This window comes from Mirounga leonina, unplaced genomic scaffold (assembly GCF_011800145.1).
Source record: "Mirounga leonina isolate KUSES-001 unplaced genomic scaffold, KU_Mleo_1.0 Mir_197, whole genome shotgun sequence".
In the NCBI taxonomy this organism is placed as follows: Eukaryota; Metazoa; Chordata; class Mammalia; order Carnivora; family Phocidae; genus Mirounga; species Mirounga leonina.
Window position 1 is genome coordinate 4,982,359 of NW_023270494.1, and position 25,301 is coordinate 5,007,659.

The 25,301-nt window shown below is 60.6% G+C and overlaps 1 protein-coding gene across 3 annotated transcripts; it reads left to right on the forward strand.

Annotated features, from left to right (window-relative positions):
* The first annotated feature begins 1,308 nt into the window (after positions 1–1,308).
* RHBDF2 (rhomboid 5 homolog 2) lies at positions 1,309–25,238 on the forward strand. Of its 3 annotated transcripts, XM_035025939.1 has the most exons (20): positions 1,350–1,410; positions 6,181–6,260; positions 12,872–13,061; positions 16,033–16,197; positions 16,911–17,038; positions 17,559–17,754; positions 17,839–18,042; positions 19,011–19,139; positions 19,497–19,615; positions 19,755–19,949; positions 20,877–20,988; positions 21,210–21,284; positions 21,457–21,618; positions 21,952–22,061; positions 22,209–22,272; positions 22,378–22,472; positions 22,652–22,727; positions 22,900–23,000; positions 23,146–23,299; positions 23,967–24,589. In XM_035025939.1, exons 4-20 carry the CDS (start codon positions 16,054–16,056, stop codon positions 24,384–24,386), a joined length of 2,484 nt encoding a protein of 827 aa, XP_034881830.1. In that variant the 5' UTR covers positions 1,350–1,410; positions 6,181–6,260; positions 12,872–13,061; positions 16,033–16,053; the 3' UTR covers positions 24,387–24,589. The 3 variants fall into 3 exon arrangements, with proteins under 3 accessions (XP_034881828.1, XP_034881830.1, XP_034881827.1); XM_035025936.1 differs by lacking the exon at positions 22,900–23,000 and having other exon boundaries at positions 23,967–25,238; XM_035025937.1 differs by lacking the exons at positions 6,181–6,260; positions 22,900–23,000 and having other exon boundaries at positions 1,309–1,410; positions 23,967–25,238.
* The last annotated feature ends 63 nt before the right edge of the window (positions 25,239–25,301 follow it).

Consider the following 25,301-nt stretch of genomic DNA (forward strand, 5'->3'; position numbering starts at 1 on the left):
TAGGAGCTCTGTAAGGGGCCAGGCTGTCCCCTGAGACCAACAGGACTGCCCCATTCTGGTCCCACAGGTCCAGACCCCTTCCCCCCCAGCAGAGTCTCCCTTCAAACTCTGCTCCTCCAGGCAAAGCTGGTAGGGCAAGATAAGCGCCTCCAGGGCTGAGAAAGGGGCCTGCAGACCTTGGAGTTCCTCCCAGCTCCCCCAGCCACAGTTTTGTCTAGGCCGAAGGAGGAGGCTAGGCCAAGTCCTCTTCCTGCTGAGGAGGAAGAAGCGTCCATGGGGGAAGCCAGACTCCGGCCAAGGGGCCAGGAGGGTAGAAGGACAGAGAGGCCCAGTGCTCGCAGGGTTTAGCGAGCACCACACCCAGCACCCACCCAGCCCGCACCCCACCCTGGAGGGAGTTGGGCGGGTCCTGTCAATGCCTTTAGGAGGGGGGAGGCCAGGAAGGCTTTGCAACTTCGCAAATTAAGAACAGGGTCAGAGGGGCTAGGGCCTGGGCCGAAGCCACCCTGTCCTCGAGGCTGGGCCCACCTAATCTCCAGATCCTGAGCGCTTTCCTGCCCTGCTGCAGGTGCCCGCGTGAGCCAAGGTTCTGCCCCATCAGGAAGGTTGTGTGTCGCCGGGCCAGAGACAACGTGAGTTTTCACTGGGTGGCCCTAAAGGAGATTGCTGTGGCTCCTCCAGAGACCCCGGCCACCCACGCAGGCACCCAGCGCGGGCTTCTCCCAGGGACTAGCACTCCTGCCCCTGGCGGCGGGCGGATGGGAGCGGGGGAAATGGAGCAAGACCCGGCCTAGGAGGGCGCCTCCGCCCCCAGGAGAATTAGGAGGGCCGAGATCAGAGGCTTCCCCGAGGCGGGAGCTGCAGCGGGATTTGGAGTACCTGAGATGTTCCAAATGCTTTACAACGAAAAGGTAAAGGGCTAAAGGCTCGAGGAACAGGCCCACTTGGCCTTAGGACGAGGGAGCTGGCGGGAGCGGAGGGGAGGTGGTCGTCGTTGGAGTGACTTTTCTCGCGGGGTGGGGGGTGACGTGATGGCAGCGCAGACCTAGATCATGCGCTTTGTCCGGGAAGGAGAGGACGGCGCCCGGAAGAGACCAGCTCAGGCGGAAAAGAGGGTTCTGCCCAGACGGGGACCCCCCCCTCCCCAGGGGCGGAGCACCCAGCAACCCGCGCAAGTCCAGGGCGCCGCGGGGCCGGCCGCAGCGTCCCGCACCAACCTGAGCCCTGGCCCCGCCCCTCGCCCGGCCCCGCCTCCGGCCCCGCCCCCGGCTCTGCCCCGGCCCCGCCCCCTCGGCCCGCGCGCAGGTAGGGAAGAGGCGGAGCGCCGGGACCCCGCCCCCAGGAGCCACCGCCCAGTCGCTGGCCCGCGCCGCTCGGAGCTGCGTCCAGGGGACGTGGGGCCGCAGGGAGGTGAGCGCGGGGCAAAGGGCGGAGCCCGGCACGCGGCGGCCGGGCCGCAGGCGCCGTAGGGGTCCGCGGGGTCGGGCTCGAGCCTCGCCCGGGGCGGCGGCGCGCGGCCCGCGAGGGTGCCCGCCCTCCCGGAGCGCTCGGGCCCCACGTGGGGCGCGCCGGAGGCCAGAGGTCGGGGCTGCACCGGGGCTGCCGGTCCCTGGGGCGCGGCTGGGACAAGACGCCGAAGGGGTCCCCTGGCCACGGGTCACCAGATGTGGTTAGGGCACGACGATTGGGCAGAAGTTTAAGGCCCCGGGAGGAAGAGAGGGGACTGGCAGGGGACAGGACCGCGCGGTCCCGCCTTCCTCCCAGAAACGCCTGGAACGCAGACCCTTCCCTCCCCTTTCAACTCCGAAGCGAAGTTGGTGCTTTCAGCCTCGCCGGGGTGGAAACCGGTGCGAGGGAGTGGAGTCACAGCAAGGCTAGATCGAAGCTCAGAGATTGGACCCAGAAGTCCTGACTTCTGGACTGTGAGGGGCTTGGGAGGGTTGGCCCCCTCTGATGTTCCTCCGGGGCCTTGGGTCAGGTTAGGGTTAGAAAGGGTTGTGTCTGCTAGACGCACCCTCCCATCCCAGGGCAGAGGGGAAGCCGAGGTCTCAGCCCCTGCCTAATCGGGTGAGTCTAAGCGGAGAGAGCCGAAGGGCTGGAGCTCCTGAGAGGGTGTGTCTGAGTGGGGGAAGGCTTGCCCAAGACCCCACATGTGCACTGGCTGCTGGCTCCCAAGTGGCTAGATTTAGGGCCCCGTTGTTGGTGACATGGGCTGTTAAAAAGGCTGAGCCCAGCATCTGTGTTCCTGTTCACTCTTTAGGTAGGGCGGAGGGAAGAGTGGAGAGTGAAGCTTGTTTTAGAGCAGTAGGAGGTTCTCAAGCAGGGCACTGATTTTTGGTGCCAGGAGATATTTGACAATGGAGACATTTTGGTTGTCACAACTCAGGAGAAGGAGGGGAGTGCTGTTGTTATTGGCATCTAGTGGGTCCAGGCCAGGGATGCTGCTAAAACATCTTATAGCGCACAGGACAGCTTCCCACCAGAAAGAACTACGCGGCTCAAAATGTCGGTGCTGTGCTGAGGTTCAAAGACCCTGGTCCCGCATCTGCTCCATCAAGTTACTTCTCATTGACTTCCCCTGCTTGCCTCAGTTTCCCCAGGAGTTAGGGGAGGAACAAAATAAGCTTAAATGAGATAAGAGGTGTGAGGACAGTTATTCCCCTAGCAACAGGCTTCCTTTGGTGCCATAAACCTGCCTCTTTGCTCAAACCACAGTCTCTGCAGAAAGCGGGTCTGGGTGCTGTGGGGGAGGAGCTGAGTCCCAGGGGCTGGGAACAGGGCCCTCTCACAGCTCAGTCCTGGAGTGCCTCACCCCTAAGGCAGCCTCCCATGCAGGGTGAGCCAGGGCAGCCCTGGAGCTCAAATATCCCCCTGGGCGGGGGAGGAAGGGGGGAGCTCTGTTCTCATAGATTTTCCCAAAGCTGGATTGCTGAGACAGGCATGGATGCCTGGCGCCATGTGACCTGCTGGAATGTTCCCTTCTAAACTGACACCTAACTCTTCCAGTTATGTACACCAGGAAAATAACATCCAAGGACTAACAGGCTTCTAATTCCCTGTGGCTCCCCCAATCTGCTTCCCTCCTGCAAGAAAGAAAGAACGAAAGAAAGAAAGAGAGAGAGAGAGAGAGAGAGAAAGAAAGAGAAAGAAAGAAAGAAAGAAGAGAGAGAGAGAAAGAAAGAAAGAAAGGTCCTCTGTGGCTGTGGGAACCTGGGTTAGACAAGAGGCCCCAGGGTGGGCCCCACTGCTGGCAGTGTGAGGCACCCCGTGCTCCTGGTGTTAGCCAAGTGCCAGGCCAGGGGGACCCCGGTAGGGACAACTCCGGTTTGAGTTGGGCTCAGGAACGTTGGCCCAGCTCTCGGGGGATGGGGGTGAGGGGGCTGTTCTAGAGAGGTGGGATGGAGTGAAGCAGCTGTCCATCCCCAGGAGCCCAGGCCACCCGCTGCCCTCCCTTCCTGTTTTCTGACAGTGTCCTATGCTCACATCCTGTTCACTTCTGGACCCTGGCCTCCTGGCCTGGGAACGATAGCAGGACAGAAGGAGAGCAGGTGGTAGTTTCTGGTTGGTTTTTCTGGTTTTGTTTTTGTTTGCTTTTAACTTTAAAGGGCTGGAGTGACACTCCCGTCTTTTTGTCGAACAGAAAACTGTAATAGTGGCCCGTCTTCAGTGTGTCTGTCATAGCACAGAACAGCAGAGGCTGATACTGAACCTGGGCTGTCACTCCCGGGCCCGTCCCCAAAGCCTCGTGCCTACCTGCTGCTGAGCCACCGGCTGACTCCTCTCTGGCTCACTCATGTGCGAGCTACAGCTATACGTGGTGTAAGATACACACACACACACACACACACACAGCCCAGGAGGGGACTTCTGTTCCTCTCGCAGGAGGGATTAGTCACACCACAAATACATCATGGAGGCCCCTGGGGTCTGGGTCTGGCTCTTCCTCAGTGGTAGTGTTTTTACTGGTGGCCAGACTCTTCACAGCGTTCCTGTCAACTTGCAATAAACCATGCTAGATGAGAGAGCAGATAAGGGCAGGAAGAAGTCAAGGGGGTGTGTCCGTGCATGCACGTACCTGTTCGAGTCCAGGTGACTTGAATGAGGGTGCCTGGCTGGATCAGGAGGGCATGTGACTCGATCTTGGGGTCATAAGTTTGAGCCCCATATTGGGTATACAGATTACTTAAATAAGACTTAAAAAAAAAAAAAATCCTGAAACAAAAACAGGTGACTTGAATGAGCCACCTGGCACTTCTGTTTGGTTCAGAATGAGTGGTGGCAGGATTGGGGTGGCCCCAGCCTCCTGCCTGCCCCATGGTGCAGCATCTGGGGAGATGAACTCTCTGGGCTGCCTCCCCCAGCTCCACACGTCCCCTCGGGTCTGAACCACCCACTGTGGAGCAGTCTTCAGTGTTGTCCTGGCCACCCCTGGGGATTTCCAGAGTGAGCTCACACAATTGCTCCCAGTTTCCTATCTAGCTGAGCCAGGCTGGGGGAGGACTGGCGGGGTCATCAGCGCCCGCTGGGAGTGTGCAGGCTCGCCTCGCGCATGGTGGCTAGGTTGGGGAGGTGCCCAGGCCAGGCCAGCTCTCGGGATAGAGGCCAGGGGGAGTTGCCCCACCTGCCCCATCACTGGGGGAAAACAAGGGCTTTTCCCCCATAGCCCATAAAGTTACTGTTGCTTCCCTATGGGAGTGAGATCTGAGTGTAAAGAAAAATGCATCCTCTCATCTTCGGGGAAGCACGAGAGCCATGGTGTTCACATTCCGTCATTGTGTAAACTTATCCAGGGACCCAGACACAAGTCATTTGTTTGCAGTTCAAAAGCTGCCAGGGGCATGTTGTGGGGGTGGGGTGCCAGGAGAGTGGTTGGAGCTAAGTGGTCAGTGCCAGGCAGGGATGCTGGCCAGGAGGGTGGGAGGGCGGTAGGAAGCTGATGCCCAGCGTGGGGAGCCAAGGAGCGAGGCCCAGAAGCTGGCAGCCACGGTGGCCCGTGAGGTAGTGGTCAGTGGGATGAGGGTCACCTGTGGTCCGGGCTTCAGTCTCCTCAGCTATACTGTGGGGTAGTGCAGTCCACCAGGACTGGCTGCTGTGAGGGTTCTAGGGGTGATGCATCGGACGTCTTGGGCCGGGAGTCTGAGGTAGGAGCCGTCGGGCCTGGTGTTAGGAGCGTGTCTGTGTTCCCTGGGCGCAGGCTTGTGACGATGACAGGAGCCTTGCCTCGTGGCTGTTGGGAGGGCTAGCTAAGGGCATGTCGGAGAATAGCAGTGCTATAACTACTTCACAGGAGTGGCCCAGTCTGGGGTGGGGAGCCCCACTCCGCGGAGGCTGGGGGGACGGAGGGTGGGCTTGGACATGGGAGGGGAGCCTCAGGCCAGGACGTGCTGGCTCCTCCCAGCCAGGGTTTCTCCCTGTCTGCCTGCATGTGGGTCATGATGAGGGGGTGAGGGGGTCATGGAGGCGGTGACCCTCAGCTCTGCTCCCTCTGGCCGGGCTCACAGGGCCAGGAACAGGGTAAGCCTTTCAGAGCGTTGGGCGTCATCAGGTGGTCCTGCCCCTGATCCAGCCAGAAGCCTCTCTTCCCTCTCCAGATGGCCCTCCCCAGGTCAGGCCTGCAGGGTGGCCTGCAGAAGGCCCGGAACAGGAGGTGGGGGCCCCACTGTGGGATGGGGCAGGAGCAGGACTTGGCATTGAAATATGGCCTGAGCCCTTGCTTGCGCCTTGGCAGCCACTGGTGATAGATCTGGACAGACAGCGTGAGAGAATGTTTGAGAAAGCCCTTTGATAAGCTGAGAAGGACTACCTAAGTGCCAGGTGATGTCATTTTTGCCTAGGGGACTGGGAGGAGCTCACGAGTCTCAGAGGCCCACACCTAAACTCACCCCCAGCGCCTCGGTCACCACCCCAGGCCCATATTTTGGCCGCTTTGCCTCTCCAGTTACGGGGTGGCAGAAGGCACCCCCCCCAACAATGAGACCTGGGACAGGTGACTTTTGACGTGTCTGAGCCTCAATTTTCCCACCTGTCAAATAGAGATCTGTATCTCTGGGGCTCTTGGCTCAGATAGACTAAGTGCACAGTGGTCAACCAGGAATAAAAGAAGCCACCAATTAGTAGCCGTTGATTATGCGCCAGGCCCTGTACATTCATAATCTCATGTCATCTCTGCTGGATCGGCAGGTTTGGGGGGACATCACCCCATTTCACAGCAGAGGAAACCGAGGCTCCGAAGTGGTAACTTGCCCAAAGTCTCCCAGCAGGTAAGTGGCCAAGCCAGGGTTTGAGTCCTCGCAGCCCTCCTTATTCCTCAACGAGAGAATCCGTGCTGCCCCAAAATGAGGCAGGGGGCTGTGGTGAGTAGGGATTTACAAAGCCCTACACCCCCAGTCTTAATGGCCCGGATGGGCCCATGTCCAAGTGCCCTGAAGCCCAGTCGTCATTGGCGCCGGGGTCAGCCTCTTCTGAGGAAGCAGCAAGCTCCGGGGCAAGGTTCTGGGAAGTCAGGTTTATTAGCTCCTTAATGACTGTTTACAAGCTGAAAATTGTTTGCCTGGCATGATCCCTCCTAGCTGTGGGGCCAGCCTGGGCCTCCAGAAGTGAGGGGCACCCAGAGCCCCAGCCTGAGTGGATCAAGAAGAGGGACTCAGGGCAGCCCAGGGCCTGACTTCTGGCTGAGTGACCCTGACCAGGTGCTTACCTCTCCATAAGCTATGGTAAGGCTTTGTCCCTCAGCTGCGTGTGCACCCAGGGTGAGCCCCAGCTAATGGTGACAAAGCCACCCAGATTTTAGACTCCTGGGGGGCTACTTAGCATCCTTTAGCATAAACAGACTAGGGTCAGAGATGTTAAGTGGCTTGCCTAAGAGTTCACAGCTTTTAGGGTTGGGCCCCAGACCCGGTTCCCTCAGCTGGACAGTGTTTTCACTGTCTGGAGCCAGGCCACAAGGGGCCGGGTGGATATTAGGTGGACCCCATCCTTGCAAGCCCGAGACAGAGCCCTGCTGTGTGTACTGAGAGTGGTCATGTCTGGAAACAGCCTGTCACCCCTCGGTGTCAGGGAGCTTCCAGCAGGAGTGAAGTGGGCCTCCCCTGCTCCCCAACCCATGTTGTACCCCATCCTTTCCCTAACCACCGAGCATGTGCTAGGCCTCTGCCATCGCCAAGGGCCAGTGAAAAAACCCAGTTCCCAGGGGCTGGCTCAGTTGGAAGAGCATGTGGCTCTTAATCTCAGGGTTGTAAGTTCCAGCCCCACATTGGGTGCAGAGATTACCAAAAAAAATAAATAAACTTGGGGGAAAAAAAACAACAAACAATTCCCAGTACCTCAAGATCTTGAAAGGCAAATCCTCTTGCATGTTTGGAGCAAAGCCCCTGGCGTCAAGCTCAGGTCGACATGGTGTCCAATGGCGCATTCTCCCTCTCCAGGAGCCCTCCTGTGCCCTGGTATCAGACCCAGAAAGGAGCAGGGCCTTCTGGACCCCCAGTGCCGCCCCTGACTCCTCCCCTTCACAGCAATGCTCAGGGAGCAGCAGAACTGGGACAGAACATGTCTCCTTCCCAGAGGAGGCTGGGCTGTTGGGCAGGGCCCCCTGGGACCAGCCCCTGTGCTCCATTCCCTCTCTTGTCCCCAAGCTGCAGTTGGCCCCCAGGCTCTGGGAGCTGCTGCTTTCCTGGGGTGTGGGAGGGCACCTGCATCCCTGCTCAGCCGCTATCCCCTTGTGTGCTTCTACGGGCAGTTTCTGGAGTCCAGAAAGTTCCAGAGAGCCCTTGGGGAGGGCACCTAGGAGGGCAGGATCCAGCACTGTGCCCAGCTGGGAACACCTGGTGGCATTTAGTGCTGCCTGCCCCTGCATCCCAGCTCAGTCAGCTTCCCGGACCAAGGGCCCCCTCAGAGGATGGGGCATTCACGTCTCTGCCTGCCCCACTGGCGTGTGGTCCCAAGAAAGCCTGATGGGTGGGACAAAGTGGTGTTGGGGTCTGCACCACTCTAAGAACTTGGCACCTCCCACCCCCCCACCCCCACTCCCACAAGCTCCTACCCTGGGCCTGGAGCCCAGCACCCACTTCCCGTGTCTGTGGTCGGCGTGCCACCCAAGCCACCGTAACTGGGTCACAGGGAGTCCAGAACCTGGGGTCTGGTGGGGAAAAGCCAGTGGGTCATCAAGCCCCTGAACCTGCTCCCCTCTCCCCGTTCTTTATCTTCTGAACTGAGTTTGCGCAAAGCCTTTTAAGGTGTCGGGGGTGGAGAAATAGGGGCTCCCCCCGTGGGAGGGCCGCAAACCCACAGGTACTTTCAGCTTTTCTCTCCGTCGGGGCCAGCTGGGCTGAAGCGCAGCCTCCCAGCACAACAGTGCAGCCGTGTCCGTGGACTGGCATCTCTGGGGAAGTGGGCACTCGCTGGGAGGGAAGGAGAGGGACGGGGCGACCCGCTGGCTTCTCTAACCCTGACCAGCAAGCGAGTTAGAGTTCGTAGCCTCCGAGGGGGACACCGTGTCCCCTTCCCCTTCTGTCTCTGCATTCTCTCTTCCTAAGTCCTGTCCCCACACCCTCGGTGTCTGCTGGGCACTTCCCAGCCCTTTGCTCCGGCCCCGCTCTTGGCAGAGCAGGGAGGTGTTGGGGTGAGTCACGGGCCATCGGGAGACCAGGTTAGAGGACAGCCTTTGCATAAGCTGCCCCTTCCAGGTCTCGAGGGGAGCTGGAGCAACTTCCGCGAGGTCAGCAGAACTCGGGGCTTTGCTGGGGTTTGCACAGTGGGCGAGGGCCAGCTTCCTCTCTGCAGCTTTCTAAAAACGCCCCAGTTCCCAGAAGGCTGTGGGGAGGGACCAGCCAGTTTCAGTTTCTGTGGCAGGGAAGCAGGGGAGAGAGGCCACTTCCTTGCCCCTGGCTGTCACCCCGTCATCCTGTGATTCATCAGGGGACAGACAGGTTCCCAGCAGCCCCGGGCCATCTTCCTTCCCTCTGCGCTGCCCACTCACCCACAGCTCCAAGCCCAGGCCAGGGGGCGGTTTATTTCCTCGGTCCAGGGGACCTGTGCGCTCCCCCACCCCCCACCCCCCACCCCCCACCCCGGGAGGTCCCGTTAACTTCCCGAGGGAATCTAGTGGTTGGGAGTGGTCTGCCTCTTTCCTCTGCTGGAGGGGATGCTTGTTACCCCTTGTCCAAGGGTCCCTTCCTTCCTTTTGTCCCCAGTTCTGGCCCTGATGTCAGTAGCCTCCTGTTTCCGTCTGGAGCTGCACCTGCTGCTCACTCCCTGCCCTGGTTCATGAGAGTCCTCAGAGCCTGGGGATTGCGGAGACCCCATCACCACTAGCAAGACCAGGGAAGCCTTCAGAAACCTGAGATTAAGGGACTGGAGCCAGACCCCTGGGGGCAGGTGGGGAGGGGATAGCCGGCCCATGCAGGCTTGAGGGGAGGGGTGCTCCCCCAGCACCCTGCCTGGGCACGCCCAGGTAGAGCTCCGTCAGGGGACCTCTCTGGCCGAGGCCTTGCTTGCCGTGGCTTTGTCTGTCGGGATAGGGCTTAGCTGGCAGTGCCCGGCCCCACCCTTTGTGGGGAAACCAGATTCTCTGGCGGCATCAGTGAGTGCTTTCCGAGTCTGCCTTTCTGTCATATGTGCCTGATCCAGGCTGCTGTCAGCCAGGTTACACCACTGGGGGTGCGGGTACAGAAATGTCAACCCGTAGGATGATTTGAACTCTGCACTTCACTTTTTCTTTGAATCTTCCCCACCCACACCCCATGATGGACCTCACCCTAAGTCCCCTTCCTTTACCCAGGCCCAGCTCCTCTGGGCTGGGCCGGAAGGCCCCACGGAGGCCTTGGGCAGGTGGCATTGGCCTTGCTGGGTGGGGCAGCCTCTCAGACCTTCCACACAAGCCCCCCACCCCTCCCCAGCCCACAGGTTGGGTGCTGCGGCAGCCCTGGGGTCTTAGAGAGAGCAGCGGATGTGACTGTGGGCAAGGAGGAAGCCTTGTCCCAGGATGTCACAATTTCCTCTGCAATGAGCAAGCATTTCTGGGGCGTGGGAGATATGTGTTGGGCGGGGTGCTCCCAAAGCTCCAGTACTTTTTTCCAACTGGGTTCCTCCATGCCCTAGACTTGGGTTCAGTGCCCCCCCGTACTGCCAACCCTACCCTCTGCCCCCCACCACCCCAAGGAAGGAACTGGGCTTCTGGTACACCTGTCCACCATTTCTGTACAGTTGGGGGCAGTCTCAGGAGCAGGCTGTCCCCTCCTTGGTGGAGAGGGGCTGTGGGAAAGTGGTGTTTTGTGCTGAACTGTGGGCCTCGTGGGTGTCAGAGCTGGGCCATCACCTTGTCCAACTCCCTTGCTTAGCAGAGAAGGAAACTGAGGCCAGGGGGTAAAGCTAGCTACAGGCCAGCATTGCCCACGAAGATGGTGAAAATAGCTCTCTTGGATACCACGCTCCTCCCCAGGAAGGTGTGCCCCCAGCCGTGCCTCTGCTCTCCAGGGCCCAGCCACTTCTCCCTGCGGCCCCCAGAAGTGCCCTGGGGCCGCTCCAGTCTCCCCAGTGTCAGGATGTTGGCACAGATGGCAGCAACACAATGGGGGGCTCTGGGCCGGGGGGCCCAGCCCGGGTGCTATGGCTTTGGGATGGAAGGGCAGGCCGGGGGTCCGGGCTGTGCTGTGGGGAGAGGGGAACAGGAGGTCCAGTGGGGGCTCATCCTCGGGATTGCATCTGCCATCCTCGGGCCGCAGCAGGGCAGAGGGCACTTCGTGGAGCCTTCCAGAGTGGGCCACTCCCTTCCTGGGCTGAATGTAGGATTGGGGGGATAGTTTTAGTCCAGGGTCCATGTGGACTGCCCGTCTGCAACCATGCATATGCCCCCCCCCACCTGCCTCCCATCCTGTTAGCCATTAGTGGGAGCTATCTGTGCCAGACTGGGTGCTGCTCGGGTAGGGGACCCCTACACACAGGCAGGTGTCTGCACTATGCTAGAGGAGGCAGGTGAGAACGGTTGATTCTGTCTGGTGGTGACAGGGCAGACTTCCTGGAGGAGGTGACATTTCACCTGCCGTTGCCCAGGCGGATGAGGTGGAGGCTAGTGTGCCAGGTGCAAGGCCTCCAATGAGGAAGTGGGGGCCAGGGGACCTGCAGGGCATGTGTGTCTGCTGGGGGTGGAGTCAGGTTCTGAAGGGCACTGGGTGCTTCCTGTGGGAAAGTGTGATCAGCGCGGAGTTCCAGAAGGAGCCTGCGTGCTTGGTGACCTCACCCAAGCTCGGACGCGGCAGCTCTACCCTCCCAGCCTTCCTCCACCGCCTGCCTCCTTCCCTTCTTGGTGCAGGACAGCACCTGCCTGGTGCCCTCTCACTGCACCCTGGTCCCAAAGGAGACCAAACTGGAGAACTTTCCATCCAGGGGCCCCAGGGGAGGCTGTTGTGTTGAAGCTGTCCCTAGAGTAGAGGCAGGCCCATCTGCCCGTGATCTCTGAGGGGCCTTGTCACCCACTGCTGGTCTGCCCTGAGGTGTGAGGTCAGGACTCCCAGCACTTTGGGATAGAAGGAAGGATGCCCGAGTCTGTTGGGCAAACCCTGAAGCAGAAAGCGTCCTGGGCCCCCAGCTCTGCCTCAGATCCCCCCTCGGGCGCCTCCTCCCCAGCCGGAGTTCCTCTCTCCTGTGGCTGGAAGACTTTGCCACCCCTGTGAAATCAGAGGGAGGGGGCGCCTGGGTGGCTCAGTTGGTTAAGCGACTGCCTTCGGCTCAGGTCATGATCCTGGAGTCCTGGGATCGAATCCCGCGTCAGGCTCCCTGCTCAGCAGGGAGTCTGCTTCTCCCTCTGACCCTCCCCACTCTCATGCTCTCTCTATCTCATTCTCTCTCTCAAATAAATAAATAAAATCTTTAAAAAAAAAAAAAAGAAATCAGAGGGAGGGCACAGACCTGCCCCACAGCAGCCCCCCAGACCCCTCTGCGTAACCCCAGGCCTCTGAGGAACAGAGTTTGCAAAGTGCTCTTGAGTAAAACTAAGTTTCCCTCCGGACTGGACTCTACTGTGTCACCCTGATAGGGGGCTGTCCAGCCCCCAGTGTGCCCCCTAGCTTTGGTGGGGGGGGAGGGGTGGCTCCCGTTTCCTGACGAGATCCATCTGCTCCCCTTCTGAGCTGTGTGAGCGTGGGCAAGTTCCTTAACCCCCTGAGCCTCCCTCCATTCCCATCCACAAAATGAGAGCAATGGTAGATGTCTACTGTGAAAGGTGTTTTGAGGACAAAGTAGGATAATGCACGTGAAGGGCCAGGCCTGGCGCACCTGGAGATGTGACCTGCCCTGCCCCAGGTTCTGCTTGAGGAGGGTCTGCTGCAGGGTTCCTCTGTGCAGGACTTCCTAAGGAGGAATGCCACAGTTATTCACTCTTAAATGCTTACCTTTATGTTGTGTGGATTTGACCTCAATAAATTATTTAAAGAGCTAATACAACAACAAAGAAACACTTCTAAATCATTTGAATGCTGCCTTAAATATCTGCCTTACTCTATTCGAAAGGAAATCTTAATCAGAAGACAGCCAACACTCTGTTTTTAAGTTAAATGTTTCTCATGAAGTTAGGTTAACACAGAAAAAAAAAAAGTAGAGACCGTCCTGATTTGGAGTTCCCAGCCCAGAGTGGGGGTCTGCAGGTGGTTTTTTAGGTAAATGCTCTGAGGCTAGAGCCCCTGGCTGCCTGGCAGTCTGAGTGCCCAGCCCATCAACAAGGGGTCCTTACTCCGGGTGGGGAGAACAGATCTCTTAATCCCTCACCCATGGAGCCGATGGAATTATCCCCATTTTGTAGATGCAGAGACTGAGGTCAGGAAGATTGAAAGGGGCATTGTTGCCAACACGCCTGCTTGAGCCTGCCCTTCCTTCTCTATAGGCTGTGCGCACCAAGGGAGCAGCCCTGTTTGGCCTAGAAGCCTCTATCTTGGCATCTGTCCACCTCTACGCGGAGCTGAAGCTTGACCGACCCCAGAGCATCTGTGTGGAGTGAGGGAAGGAACAGAACATGCTCTGAAGACCTCTGCCACAAGACCCAGGAAGCAGTGAGCTCAGTCCAAACTCGGAAGGTAGGACGCCAGGTAGCCGGGTGGGCTGGACCCAAGGCACAAGCCGCTTTGCTTGCTTGCTTGTTTTTCATCCAGTATGTACTGATACTACCTGTGGGCCAGTACTCCGCTGGAGGTGGAGATGCAGCAGTGACTAAGGCAGAGAGAGGAAGATGACCAGGGTAAAGCGATGGAGAAACTTGTAGCAGGAGCAGGGAAGCTGCTTCGGGAAGTCAGGGAGGGCTCCTTGGAGGAGGTGGCACCCAAGCTGGAACCAGAATGATAGGAAGGAGCTACCTGCTCCACCGTGTGATGATCTGATACGGGGATGGAGAGACGAACACAGGCAGAGGCCTGATGTTTATGGAGCACCTGCCTGAGACTTTTTTAACAGCTTCATGGAGCTATAATTCACATTTAATCCACATAAACTATATCCATTTAAAGCGTACAATTCAGTGGTTTTTGGTATATGCACAGGTCTGTGCAACCGTCAGCACGGGCAGCTTCAGAACGTTTCCATCACTTCAGAATGAGACCCACCCTTTAGCTGCTGTCCCCCCAACCCCCTGCCTGTCTCAGACTTCCGTATGAATGGACTCCTAGAACATGTGGTCTTTTGTGTCTGGCTTCTTTCGCTTCGCATAACATCCTTAAGGTTCAGCCACGCTGGACCCCACGCCAGTGTTTCACTCCTGTTTGTGGCTGCCTCGTCATCCCATCATGTGGATGGAACACATTTTGCTTCTCCGTTGGTCTGTCGATGGGCCTTTGGGTTGTTGCCACCTTTTGGTTCTCACGAACATGCTACTGTGAACATTCTAGAACAAGTTTCTGTGTGCACACGCTGCCCGAGTGTGCATCACGCATGCTCTCATTTAATGCTCAGGGCACCTCTCTTGGGGGAGGTCTTTCCCCCGTTACAAGGTGAGGATGTGGGTGACTCGTGGTCAAGTGCAGGTCAAGGCCAGACCACCCAGCTGCAGTGTGCTTTTGACCATGACCCCTCAGCACCTCCTAGCAGAGCTTAGCAGGTGCTAGACAATGAGGGGCCTAGAGTGGCCAAGTCAGGGGCAAGGAGGACACAAAGCCACTCGGGGCCCAGAGGCCCCAGTGAGAAGCGTGGACATTAAGTGAGAATGGGAAATCCTGGGACAGTGTTGAGCAGGGAGTGACGTGGTGCGATTGGTGCTTTTAAAAGGTGATGTCTTTGCTGCGTGGCAGATGGTCACGAGGGTGGGGGCTCGAGGCGCAGCAGGTGGAGTGGTCAGGAGGCCGCTATGATCCCTCAGGTGAGAGAGGTGGCTCCCGGGGGCGGGGGTGGAAGGGACCGATGGCCTCGGGCCGCAGGCGCCCCCTGTGTCACCCTTCCATCCCACGTTGGTCCCACGCGCCCTTACCTGGAGGGCTCCCGTGTGACTCGCCACAGGTCTACGCACACCCGGGGGCCGCACTGTGTCAGCAGACAGATGCGGAGTCCCTGGCCTTATGCTAGGGGAAGAGAAACCGAACTCGCTCCAGCAGCTTTGGGAAGTAGGGAGAGGATTTTAGGCAGAGAAAGAGCAGAGTGAGTGAGGAAGGGAGGAGAATAGAACAGGCAGAGTGTTGATTCTGGTGGAATCAGAGGGGAAGTGGGAGTCGGGGGGGGGGCGCCAAGCAAGTGTGGACAAGCCCCAGATTTGGGCAGGGGCGGAGAGGGGGGGCCTCTTGGCAGGGCCATTTCACAGGATCCACTGAAATCCAAGATGTACTTACCCTTCAACCCAGCAGTTCCACTTCTAGAAGTTTGTCTTGGGATAGCGCTGGGACGTGCACATGGTCTAGGCAAGGGTGTCAGTTAACACTGGACAGGAGTCCCTGAAAACACCCTAAACAGCCATCAGTCTGGCATTAATTAAATCTTGGTGCATTCCACTCAAGGAAATCTTTGCAGTCATCAAGAAAGATAAGGTAGGGGTGCCTGGGCGGCTTAGTCGGTTGGGCATCCGCCTCTTGATCTCGGCTCAGGTCTTGATCTCAGTCAGGGTCGTGAGTTCAGGCCCCATGTTGGGCTCCACGCTGGATGTGGAGCCTACTTAAAATAAAAAAAGATAAGGTAGATCTGTCTGTATGCATTGATGTGCACCCTACGGATGAAAAGGTATGGTGTGAGCGTGTAACATTTTAAGTACGTGTATCCTTTTCCAGGTGCAAAGAGGCTCTTACCTGGAAGACAGGGTGACAGGCAGACTTTGAGTTCACTCTCTGCTTTATAATCACTGGAGTCTTTTTTGTGTTTTTACAATGAGTATATGCCACTTTTATCATTGGGATTAACATTTTTCGTCCATGAAAAGAAAAAAGTACCAAACAGGTGGCCGTTTCAGTTACCTTTGAAAAAGGAACCAGGCAGCCCAGGGGACAGGAACCAGCATGGTGGCTTTCCCATCTGTCTGGTAATGAGGCTGAGCCACCAACCGCTTCCTCCCTAGAAACCCAGGGACGGCTACTAGGAGCATCACCTGCTGCCTGCATGACTGTGGACCTCTTGTTTGCGGCTAGGGCACTGGGTTACCCTGGAGCCGCCTTGTCCTCCCCCAAGCCCGCCCCAAGGTCAAAGAAGCTGCCCTCTGACCCTGGCCTACCTTGACCAGGCTGACAAGGCGGCCAATGTCACTGCAGCTCTGTCCTTTGCCCTCCGGCTCCTCTCTGGGTGTGGTCCTTGCCTGAAGCTGAGAGACCACCAATGGAAGGAGGTGGAAAGGTGGGTATTCCCCAGGCCCCTGTGGGCCTGGATTGCAAACGAAGGACAGAACTAGACCTACTTGCCTTACCCCACCCAGTTCAGATTCAGTCTCTGCCTAGTGGTTTGGAACCCAGCGTTAGGCTTGACTGACTTCCTGCAGGTTGTTCTCAGCCTGGGCCGCCCGCCCTGGCACCAGGGCCCCCAGGCCCCTTCCTGTCTTGCCACCTGTCGACACACTCATGCCCCCTCTCCCCGTTCCCATTCCAGCCGCCCTGCCCCTGGCCCACCATGGCCTCCGCTGACAAGAATGGCGAGAGCGTCTCCTCTGTGTCCAGCAGCCGCTTGCAGAGCCGGAAGCCGCCCAACCTGTCCATCACCATCCCGCCACCCGAGACCCCGGCCCCTGGCGAGCAGACCAGCATGCTGCCCCAGGTAAGGGGGCAGCCTGGAGGCTCGCTGGGGAGCGACAGCTGTGCACACAACACCGTTTGGGCAGGGGAGGCCCCCACTGCCTGTGTCACCCCTCACTTGGGCCTGCACCCCCTCTTCCCCGGCCCCAGATGTCACAGGGAGTGGGCCCTGAGCGCAGGAGCCGCGTCTCCCGGTGGTCGGTGGACGGGGAGACCAGAAGCACAGTCCTCGAGAGAGGCTCCCCGGTTCCACCAGGACCGGCTGTTTGCATTTCCCGCCCGGGGCCCCCCGAGGGGCTGTCAGACTTGGGGGAAGAGACCCCACGTGCTGGGCATCGGCAGCCTGACCCCTTGATCTGAGTGAAGCGACAGCACTGGAGAATGGGAATGAAGACAGGCTGGACCAGCGCTCCATAAAGAGCTCATTGAGAGTGTCCTGGGGCATAAAAGGGGTCCTGTGTTGGTGCTACCTACTCACTCCGGGGGCTGTTTTGCGTACAGAGGGCGGGGGGGGGGGGGGGGAGGAGCACTGTGTCGGGAGCTGGGAAATCATGCTAGGGTTCATTGAAAAGTGTGAAGGATGGTGACTTTACAGTCGGAAGGAAAGCAGCTCAGGCGTGTACATTAGGGGTGAGGTGTATTCTCAGGGTTCTGGCGCAGGGAGCCAAGGAAGAGCGAGCCCGGGATCTGGGCTCCACCAAGTCCCAGCCCGTCCTCCCGCCCTGCCTCCCGCAGAGGCCCAGGAACCCAGCCTATGTGAAGAGCGTCAGCCTCCAGGAGCCACGGGGACGGTGGCAGGAGGGCAGCTCGGAGAAGCGCCTTGGCTTCCGCCGCCAGGCCTCCCTGTCCCAGAGCATTCGCAAGTGAGCGCCCTTCCCGCCCCCGCCCCCCCCCAGCAGCCCTGGGGACTTCCGCTGGGCCTGGCCCTGTGTGCCCTTCCTAGGAGTAGGCAGGCCTTCGTGAGCAGCACTCCCCGCAGGGCTGGAACATGCATGTTCCGGGGGGTGGGATTTGAGGCCCAAGGGGGACGTGTGCCTTGTAGAAAGTCACAGTGTGGAGGCTGGGGGGTTCAAGGTCAAGGAGCGGGGGCTGCGGAGGAGGCACTGGCCAGCCCAGCTTCGGCCCCAGACTCTGTTCCTCCCCTCTGGTCTGGTCATTGGGTACCGACCCGGGGGCAAAAGGGGGAGCCGATCTGCCCCTTGCTCTGGGTGCACGCATGCGCTGTAACCTCCCGTCCCCTCCCCTGCACACACCTCCCGTCGCCCCCGCGTGCCCTCCCCTGCACACACCTCCCGTCACCCTCGCCCGAGCGCGCTCCCTGTCCCGCCGCCCCCGCCGCCCTGGCGGTGGGCGCGTGGCCACGGCTCTGTGTGCGCTCCGCAGGGGCACGGCCCAGTGGTTCGGGGTCAGCGGCGACTGGGAGCTGAAGCGACAGCACTGGCAGCGCAGGACTTTGCATCACTGCAGCGTGCGCTACGGCCCCCTCAAGGCCTCATGCCAGCGCGACCTGGAGCTCCCCAGCCAGGAGGTGCCTTCCTTCCAGGGCACCGAGTCTCCGAAACCCTGCAAGATGCCCAAGGTGGGCTCCCCCGGGGCAGGGGGGCGGCAGGTGACTTAGCCCCTGCCCGGTCGGCTCTGCTCACCCCGCCTTCCCTCCCTCCAGATTGTGGATCCCCTGGCCCGCGGACGGGCGTTCCGCCACCCAGATGAGGTGGACAGGCCCCACGCCCCGCACCCACCCCTGACCCCAGGGGTCCTGTCCCTCACCTCCTTCACCAGCGTCCGCTCCGGCTATTCCCACCTGCCCCGCCGCAAGAGGATGTCTGTGGCCCACATGAGCTTTCAGGCTGCTGCCGCCTTCCTCAAGGTAAAGATGCCTCCCCTCCTGCGCCCGGCCCGCGCCGTCCCTCCCTCCCTCTCTGCAGAGCACCCCTCGAGAGCTCACCCAGCTGCGTCCTTCTGTGCCAAGGGCGGTGGATGCACCGGGTTCCCTGGCAGAGAGCGGGGCCCTGCAGCTCAGGAGCCCGGCCCACGTCCTTCCAGCCCCAGTTCTCCATAGTTTGGGAAGCCGGTTTCTGCACTGACACGAGCTGGGAAAGTAGGACACGTGCAGGCACCACCCTTCACCCGAGGTCACTCAGCCCCTGTGTTGTGTGGGGCCCGGGGACTGCAGAGTGAAACGAACCCGTGTCACTGCTCTGGAAGGGCTCCCAGCCCTGGGCGGGCCGATGTCACTACTCAGTGTGATGAGTGCTGGGGCCCACGCAGGAGAGGGGCTGATGTCAGGACAGGCACTTGGGCTGAGCCCAGAAAAATAAGGAAAAGCTTCCCAGGAAAGGAAGGCAAGGAACAGTATTCTCAGCAGAGGGAAGGGCCTCTGCAAAGGCCTGGAGGTAGAGGGGGCATGGCACATCAGGGGAAGAGCGCATGGTTTGATGTGGTTTTAGTGAGGGGTGCTTATAGGAGGAGTAGCCGCAGATTGGGGTCAAAGAGGCAGACAGGGGCCTGCTGTGCTGTGCCAGGAAGCTGCGGCTGGGGGACATGGCCCGAGTTTGGGGAGTAAGGGTGCAGAACGAGTGGTGGCGAGCTAGCTGCCCCAGCCAGAGGGCAGGAGGTCAGCAGGGTGAGGATAACCGAAAATCTTGAGAAGAGCCATGGGTTCGGGGCTACGGAAGCTTTCTGGCCTTTTTCCGCAGACACTCCGTGCTCTGGGCAGGGTCCCATCTCCCGAGGTGCTGCCTCGGGAGGAGGCGCTTGACAGTTCCTTTGGAGGGGGCGGGGGGTAGAGGCACCTGACCTGGGCCTGACGCCCGGGCCCTGCCCTGCCCTCTCCAGGGGCGCTCAGTGCTGGATGCCACGGGACAGCGGTGCCGTGTGGTCAAACGTAGCTTCACCTACCCCAGCTTCCTGGACGAGGATGTGGTGGACGGAGCAGACACATTTGACTCCTCGTTTTTTAGTAAGGCAAGCATGGGGTGTGGGCCTCAGGGACTGGGTACGGGGTGGCCTGGGAATTAGGAGAGGAGACCCGGCCCTGATCATGCTCTGCCAGGAGCCCCTGAGGGATCCAAAGGCCCACTGGTGGGCTGGGACGTGGCACCTCGTGGAACTCCTGGGCTCCTGTCTTCCTGTTGGGGACCTGGCAGGGCAGGGTGCCAGCCGGGAAAGCCACCGTCAGGGCTGACAGGCACGTGCCTTCCATTTCCCTCGCGGAGAGCCTGTCTAGCTTTGTTCTGTCCTTGAATTGAGGTGCTGGGAGCAGTATGGACAGTGACTCCTCACACTGTCTTTTTCTGTGTCCCCCACTCCACCCCACCCCAGGAAGAAATGAGCTCCATGCCCGACGACGTGTTTGAGTCTCCCCCACTCTCGGCCAGCTACTTCCGGGGGATCCCGCGCTCGGCCTCCCCGGTCTCCCCCGATGGGACGCAGATCCCTCTGTGAGTTCTGGGCCCCCTTCCTCTGGGTGCGGGGAGGCGCCACGGCGGGGGAGGGCCCCCGGGCCGCCAGGTCCGTCCCGGGCCCCGTCCTGGGGTGCGTGGGGGGGTGGGCAGCGGGCTGAGGGCCGTCCCCCACCAGGAAGGAGCACGGCCGCGCCCCGGTCACGGCGGCCCGGCGCGGCAAGCGCATCGCCTCCAAGGTGAAGCACTTCGCGTTCGACCGGCAGAAGCGGCACTACGGCCTGGGCGTCGTGGGCACCTGGCTGAACCGCAGTTATCGCTGCAGCATCAGCAGCACCGTGCAGCGCCAGCTGGAGAGCTTCGACGGCCACCGGTGAGGCCGCCGCGCCCCTCGGGCGCCCCTCGGCTGGAGGCAGAGGGGAGAAGGGCCGGGAGCCAGACCCCCAGGCCCCTCTCCTGCGGCACCCCCTTTATTGTGCGGGCGTTTGGTGAGCAGCTCGTGTGGGAGAGGAGAGCGGGGACAAGTCCTCAGGGTGGCCCCACAAGCGTGCGTGTCGCCTGGGAAGGGTCCTCGGCGCTTGCTGCCTCTTCACCCTCCCGGCTCTCTTGGCCTGTGTCCTTAGCCCAGCTCCCAACAGCGGTCAACAGGCATTCCTTGAGCGCCAGCACACAGGCCCTGGAACAGCTCCAACAGGAGGGACAGGGCGGGCAGGGTGGGCCCAAGGGACAGTTAGAAGCTCTATGAGTGACGGGACCGTGGGGGGAAACCAGAGGACTGGGGAGGGGCACTTCTCACAGTGTGTCCCAGGCGGCGACCCGATCGACATCAAACCCAAAATCAAAAAACGAATAACAAGCGTAGCAAGTGTCCCAGGAGGACAGAGAGTGAGTGGATGGCTGGTGGGGAGGGCTGCGGTCAGCACGAGCAGGAGTTAGCTGGGCAGAGAGAGATGTGAAGAGCGTCTCTGGCAAAGGAAATGCCGTGTGCAAAGGCCCTGGGGCTGCAGGGATCATGGTTTGTTCTAGGAGCTGTAAGAAGAGAAGGTAGGTGAGCGCATTAAGGCCCTCAGGAGGGGGTGACATTAGACTTTATTGCAAGGGGAGCAGGAAGCTGTCTCAGGGCGTAAGCTGCGAGAGAGATCTGTGAGGGTGCATTTACAAAGTCACTGTGGTGAAGGACGAGTTGGAGGGGAATAGAAGGGGAGGGGAGAGAGCAAGTGAGAGCTGATGGGGGCTGGGCTCAGCAGGTGAGGGTTGGGATGTGGGTTCAGCTGGGCTGACCCAGGGCCTCTGTCCCCAGGCCCTACTTCACCTACTGGCTGACCTTCGTCCACATCATCATCACACTGCTGGTGATTTGCACGTATGGTATCGCACCCGCGGGCTTTGCCCAGCACGTCACCACCCAGCTGGTGAGTCAGGCTAAGGAAGGGGTGCTCCCCTCTGGGCCCCGCCCCCAGCCTCTCCTGAGAGGCATCAGCATCGTCGGCCACGGAGTCCCTCCCTTGGCCACAACCTGGCCCATGCGGGAGGTGCTCCAGGCTCACCATAGCTTTACCTCTCAGCCCCACTCTGGGGGCCATACCCTGGGATGGGAAACCCCTGAACCCCCTACCCTCTGCCCCTGCACCAGGTGCTGAGGAACAAAGGTGTGTATGAGAGCGTGAAGTACATCCAGCAAGAGAACTTCTGGATTGGCCCCAGCTCGGTGAGGGGCCCAGGGGGATGGGACAGCATCTCAGCAGGGAACCCTGAGGCCCTGTCGCCCCCAGCTGGGCAGGGGTCAGCTGGCCCGGGAGCCCCTCTTATCAGGGGACCTTCAGGGGAAACTCAACAGAGTGGCCGCTCTGGACCCAGGCTTGCTCTTTCCCCTCCCCCAGATTGATTTGATCCACCTAGGAGCCAAGTTCTCCCCCTGTATCCGGAAGGACCAGCAGATCGAGCAGCTGGTGCTTCGCGAGCGAGACCTAGAGCGGGACTCGGGCTGCTGTGTCCAAAACGACCACTCGGGCTGCATCCAGACCCAGCGGAAGGACTGCTCGGTGGGGCCAGGCCCCCTAGCCCCTGCCAGCCCCACTCTGGTCCTGTGCACCATCTTCACTTGCCCCAGCATAGGGGAGGGGCCCTCAAGGACAGTGACCGCATCCCCTCCCTCCTTCCTGGCCCCATACAGGGAGAGTGCGAATCTCCGCAGCCCCGGAGAAGTGAAGGAAGTGAGGTTCCCAGGTCTTGGGAACGTCAGCCAGGGGTGGAGGTCTGGGAGATGAGCCTGAGCCCTGGAGACCAGGGGAAGAGCCCCAGTCCAGAGGGTCCCTTGCCGACTCTAATGGGGATGGTGTTATCCTCGTCGCAACCAACCCTCCTCTATCCTCCAGGAGACTTTGGCCACTTTTGTCAAGTGGCAGGATGATACGGGGCCCCCCATGGACAAGTCTGATCTGGGCCAGAAGCGGACATCGGGGGCAGTATGCCACCAAGACCCCAGGTCCAGTCTCAGGGTGGCCCAGCTGGGCTGTGAGAAGATGGGATTGAGTGTCCTGTCTGCTTCCCCCTGGGGATGTCAGCGGGTGCGTGTGGCAGGCTGGGGGGGCGCACAGCTCCTCATTTTGCCCCCTCTGACCTCTGCCTCCAGAACCTGTGAGGAGCCAGCCTCGAGCGGCGCCCACATCTGGCCTGATGACATCACCAAGTGGCCAGTGAGTGTCTGGGGTGGAGAATGGTCTAGGAAGGGCAGGGAGAGGGTGAGGGTGCCTGCCGCTGCAGGGGCCCAACCCAGTGTGGGCGTGTCGTCCCCCCCGCAGATCTGCACCGAGCAGGCCAAGAGTAACCGAACCGGCTTCCTACACATGGATTGCCAGATCAAGGGCCGCCCCTGTTGCATTGGTACCAAGGGCAGGTAAGCCAGCTCCTTGTTGCCACCTGCCACGCGGGCTAGTGTCGTCCCTCCCCCACTCTGGGGTCGCCCGTGGTGTGAGCAGGATGAAGAGCTCGGTCCCCACAGAGGGGCGCCCCTCCTGCCAGTGGGCGGGGGTACTCGGGGCTCTGATGTATCCCCTTGCCTCCCTGTCCCCCCAGCTGTGAGATCACCACCCGGGAGTACTGTGAATTCATGCATGGCTATTTCCATGAAGAGGCAACACTCTGCTCCCAGGTGAGGCAGGGCCTGCGGGGGCCCTGAGGGTGAGCAGGTGAGCACGGCCGCGCGCTCGAGCCGGCCTCATGCCTCCCCTCCTGCAGCAGGTGTCTGGCTCTGCACACGCCCCGCCCCGCCACATCGGGGCCAGCTGGGTCACAGGCACTGACTGCCCCGTGCTTGCCCTCAGGTGCACTGCTTGGACAAGGTGTGTGGGCTGCTGCCCTTCCTCAACCCCGAGGTCCCAGATCAGTTCTACAGGCTCTGGCTGTCTCTGTTCCTCCACGCGGGGTAAAAGGCCCCTCGCTGCCCGCCCCCCCCCCCCCCGCCCCCGCGCCCCCCCCCCCCCCCCCCCCGGGCCTGTGGAGGAGGACTCCTGGCTGGCAGCCGGGGGCAGATATGGGACGGCTGACGCCTGCTGTGCCCCCCTCCCCAGCGTGGTGCACTGCCTCGTGTCCGTGGTCTTCCAGATGACCATCCTTCGGGACCTGGAGAAGCTGGCCGGCTGGCACCGCATCTCCATCATTTTCATCCTCAGTGGCATCGCCGGCAACCTCGCCAGCGCCATCTTCCTCCCGTACCGGGCGGAGGTAGGGACTCGGGGGACGGGGCAGGGAGGAGGGCCAGCTCTGCTGCTTCCCGCCCCTTCCCCCCCGGAGCCGCCAGAGGGACACGTGGCCCCGCCCGGGCCAGGCTCGACAGCAGATGGACAGCTAAGCTGTGGGCTTATTAGCTGATCCCCTAATCCCTGGGAGCAAGGAAATAGCGATGCTTCTGCGTCATGCTCAGGCATCACCTCCAGAAAGACTTCCCCAGACCCTGTCCCTCCCTTTGTTCCCCTTCTCTGCTTCATTTCTCTTCGTGACCGTGACCCTTGCGTGCCTACCTGCAAGTCACATAGCTGTGGGTTGAGCTGCATGAAATCTCCAGGGTGCAGACATTCATGACCCACAGAAACAGTGACAGTTTTTCCATTGATTCGACCCCATGCCCTTGGCTTGTTTGGTGTCTGTCCATCCTGCCGTATGCTGCCTGGCGTAGGCCTGTCTGTCCTGCTTACTGCACAGACTAAACACTGGGCACGTAGTTGGTCCTCAGTGTTTGCAGAAAGGGTGGGTGCCACAGGCCCCACTTTGGTCCGGGAGCCTCAGCTGCCGGCTCCCCACCCCTGGGAGAGCCCGCTCGTAGGAGGACCCGGCTGCGCCCCGGCTTCGCACCTGGCACCCCCGGCTGACGCCGCTCCCCTCCCCGCCCCAGGTGGGCCCGGCAGGTTCGCAGTTTGGCCTCCTCGCCTGCCTCTTCGTGGAGCTCTTCCAGAGCTGGCAGCTGCTGGAGCGGCCCTGGAAGGCCTTCCTGAACCTGTCGGCCATCGTGCTCTTCCTGTTCATCTGCGGTCTCCTGCCATGGATCGACAACATCGCCCACATCTTCGGCTTCCTCAGCGGCCTGCTGCTGGCCTTCGCCTTCCTGCCCTACATCACCTTCGGCACCAGCGACAAGTACCGCAAGCGGGCCCTCATCCTGGTGTCGCTGCTGGTCTTCGCCGGCCTCTTCGCCTCTCTGGTCATCTGGCTGTACGTCTACCCCATCAACTGGCCCTGGATCGAGTACCTCACCTGCTTCCCCTTCACCAGCCGCTTCTGCGAGAAGTACGAGCTGGACCAGGTGCTGCACTGACCCCCGCCAGGCAGGCCTGGACGGGCTGCCTGTCTGCAGAGCGCCCCAGCCCCGCGCTCCAGAGACCCGCCTCCGGGGGCCCCGGCCCTCCCCCCACCAGCCACACTGACCCCGCGGTGACAGTCACAAAGGCGAGGTCCTTGGGGGAGTGAGGCCCCCCTTCCTCAGTCTGGGGGGCCCTCCGAGCATGTGCTTCTCCCCAGCGCCGGGACTCGGACCCTGCCTTCCTGCTGTTCCCCTGCCGGCAGGACCCTTGCCGAGGGGTGGGCTTCTCTCCTTCCCAAGGTCCCCGGCTTTGCCGATCTCCCCACTCAGCCCCAGCTGGGGCCTGCCCCCCCCGCCCCCCCCCACCCCATTACTGTGGCCGTGCCCTTACTGGGACGTGGCCAGGGTTCCCACCAGGTTCCCACCCCTGCCTCACCGAGGCCTCCCCTCCCTGCGCTATGAGCCCGTGCCCCTTATCCAGCAGTGGCCTGGTGAGCCTGCCCTTAATGCTCCTGGACCAGACGTGTGGGAAAGGCTTTGCCGTGGCCTGGGGCAGAGAAAGAGCATGGAGACACAGCAAGGCTGGGAAGCTGAGAGCCTCCACTTGATGGTCGCAAACAGAGGCTGTCCCCTCTCTGTCTGTCCTGGCCCTCCCTCTGAGTCAGTGTTCTGCCTTGTGGGGCTGGCTCTGAGAAGGCCGGCCCTACCCCACTCTGCCTCACTCCTGCCCAAGTGGGGGTGGGGGCTGGGCCACCTCAAGGACCTGCTCCCAGGGGTTGCCCAAGGCTCAGCCAGGCCCATTTTTTACTGGTTTATATTATGGTTCTAATTTTTAAAAGTAACGCTAACTTTATATGGATGATGTCTCGAATGTATTAAATGATATTCTCTAAAAGTATCATTTTTTGACCTGAGGGGCTCTGGCAGAGG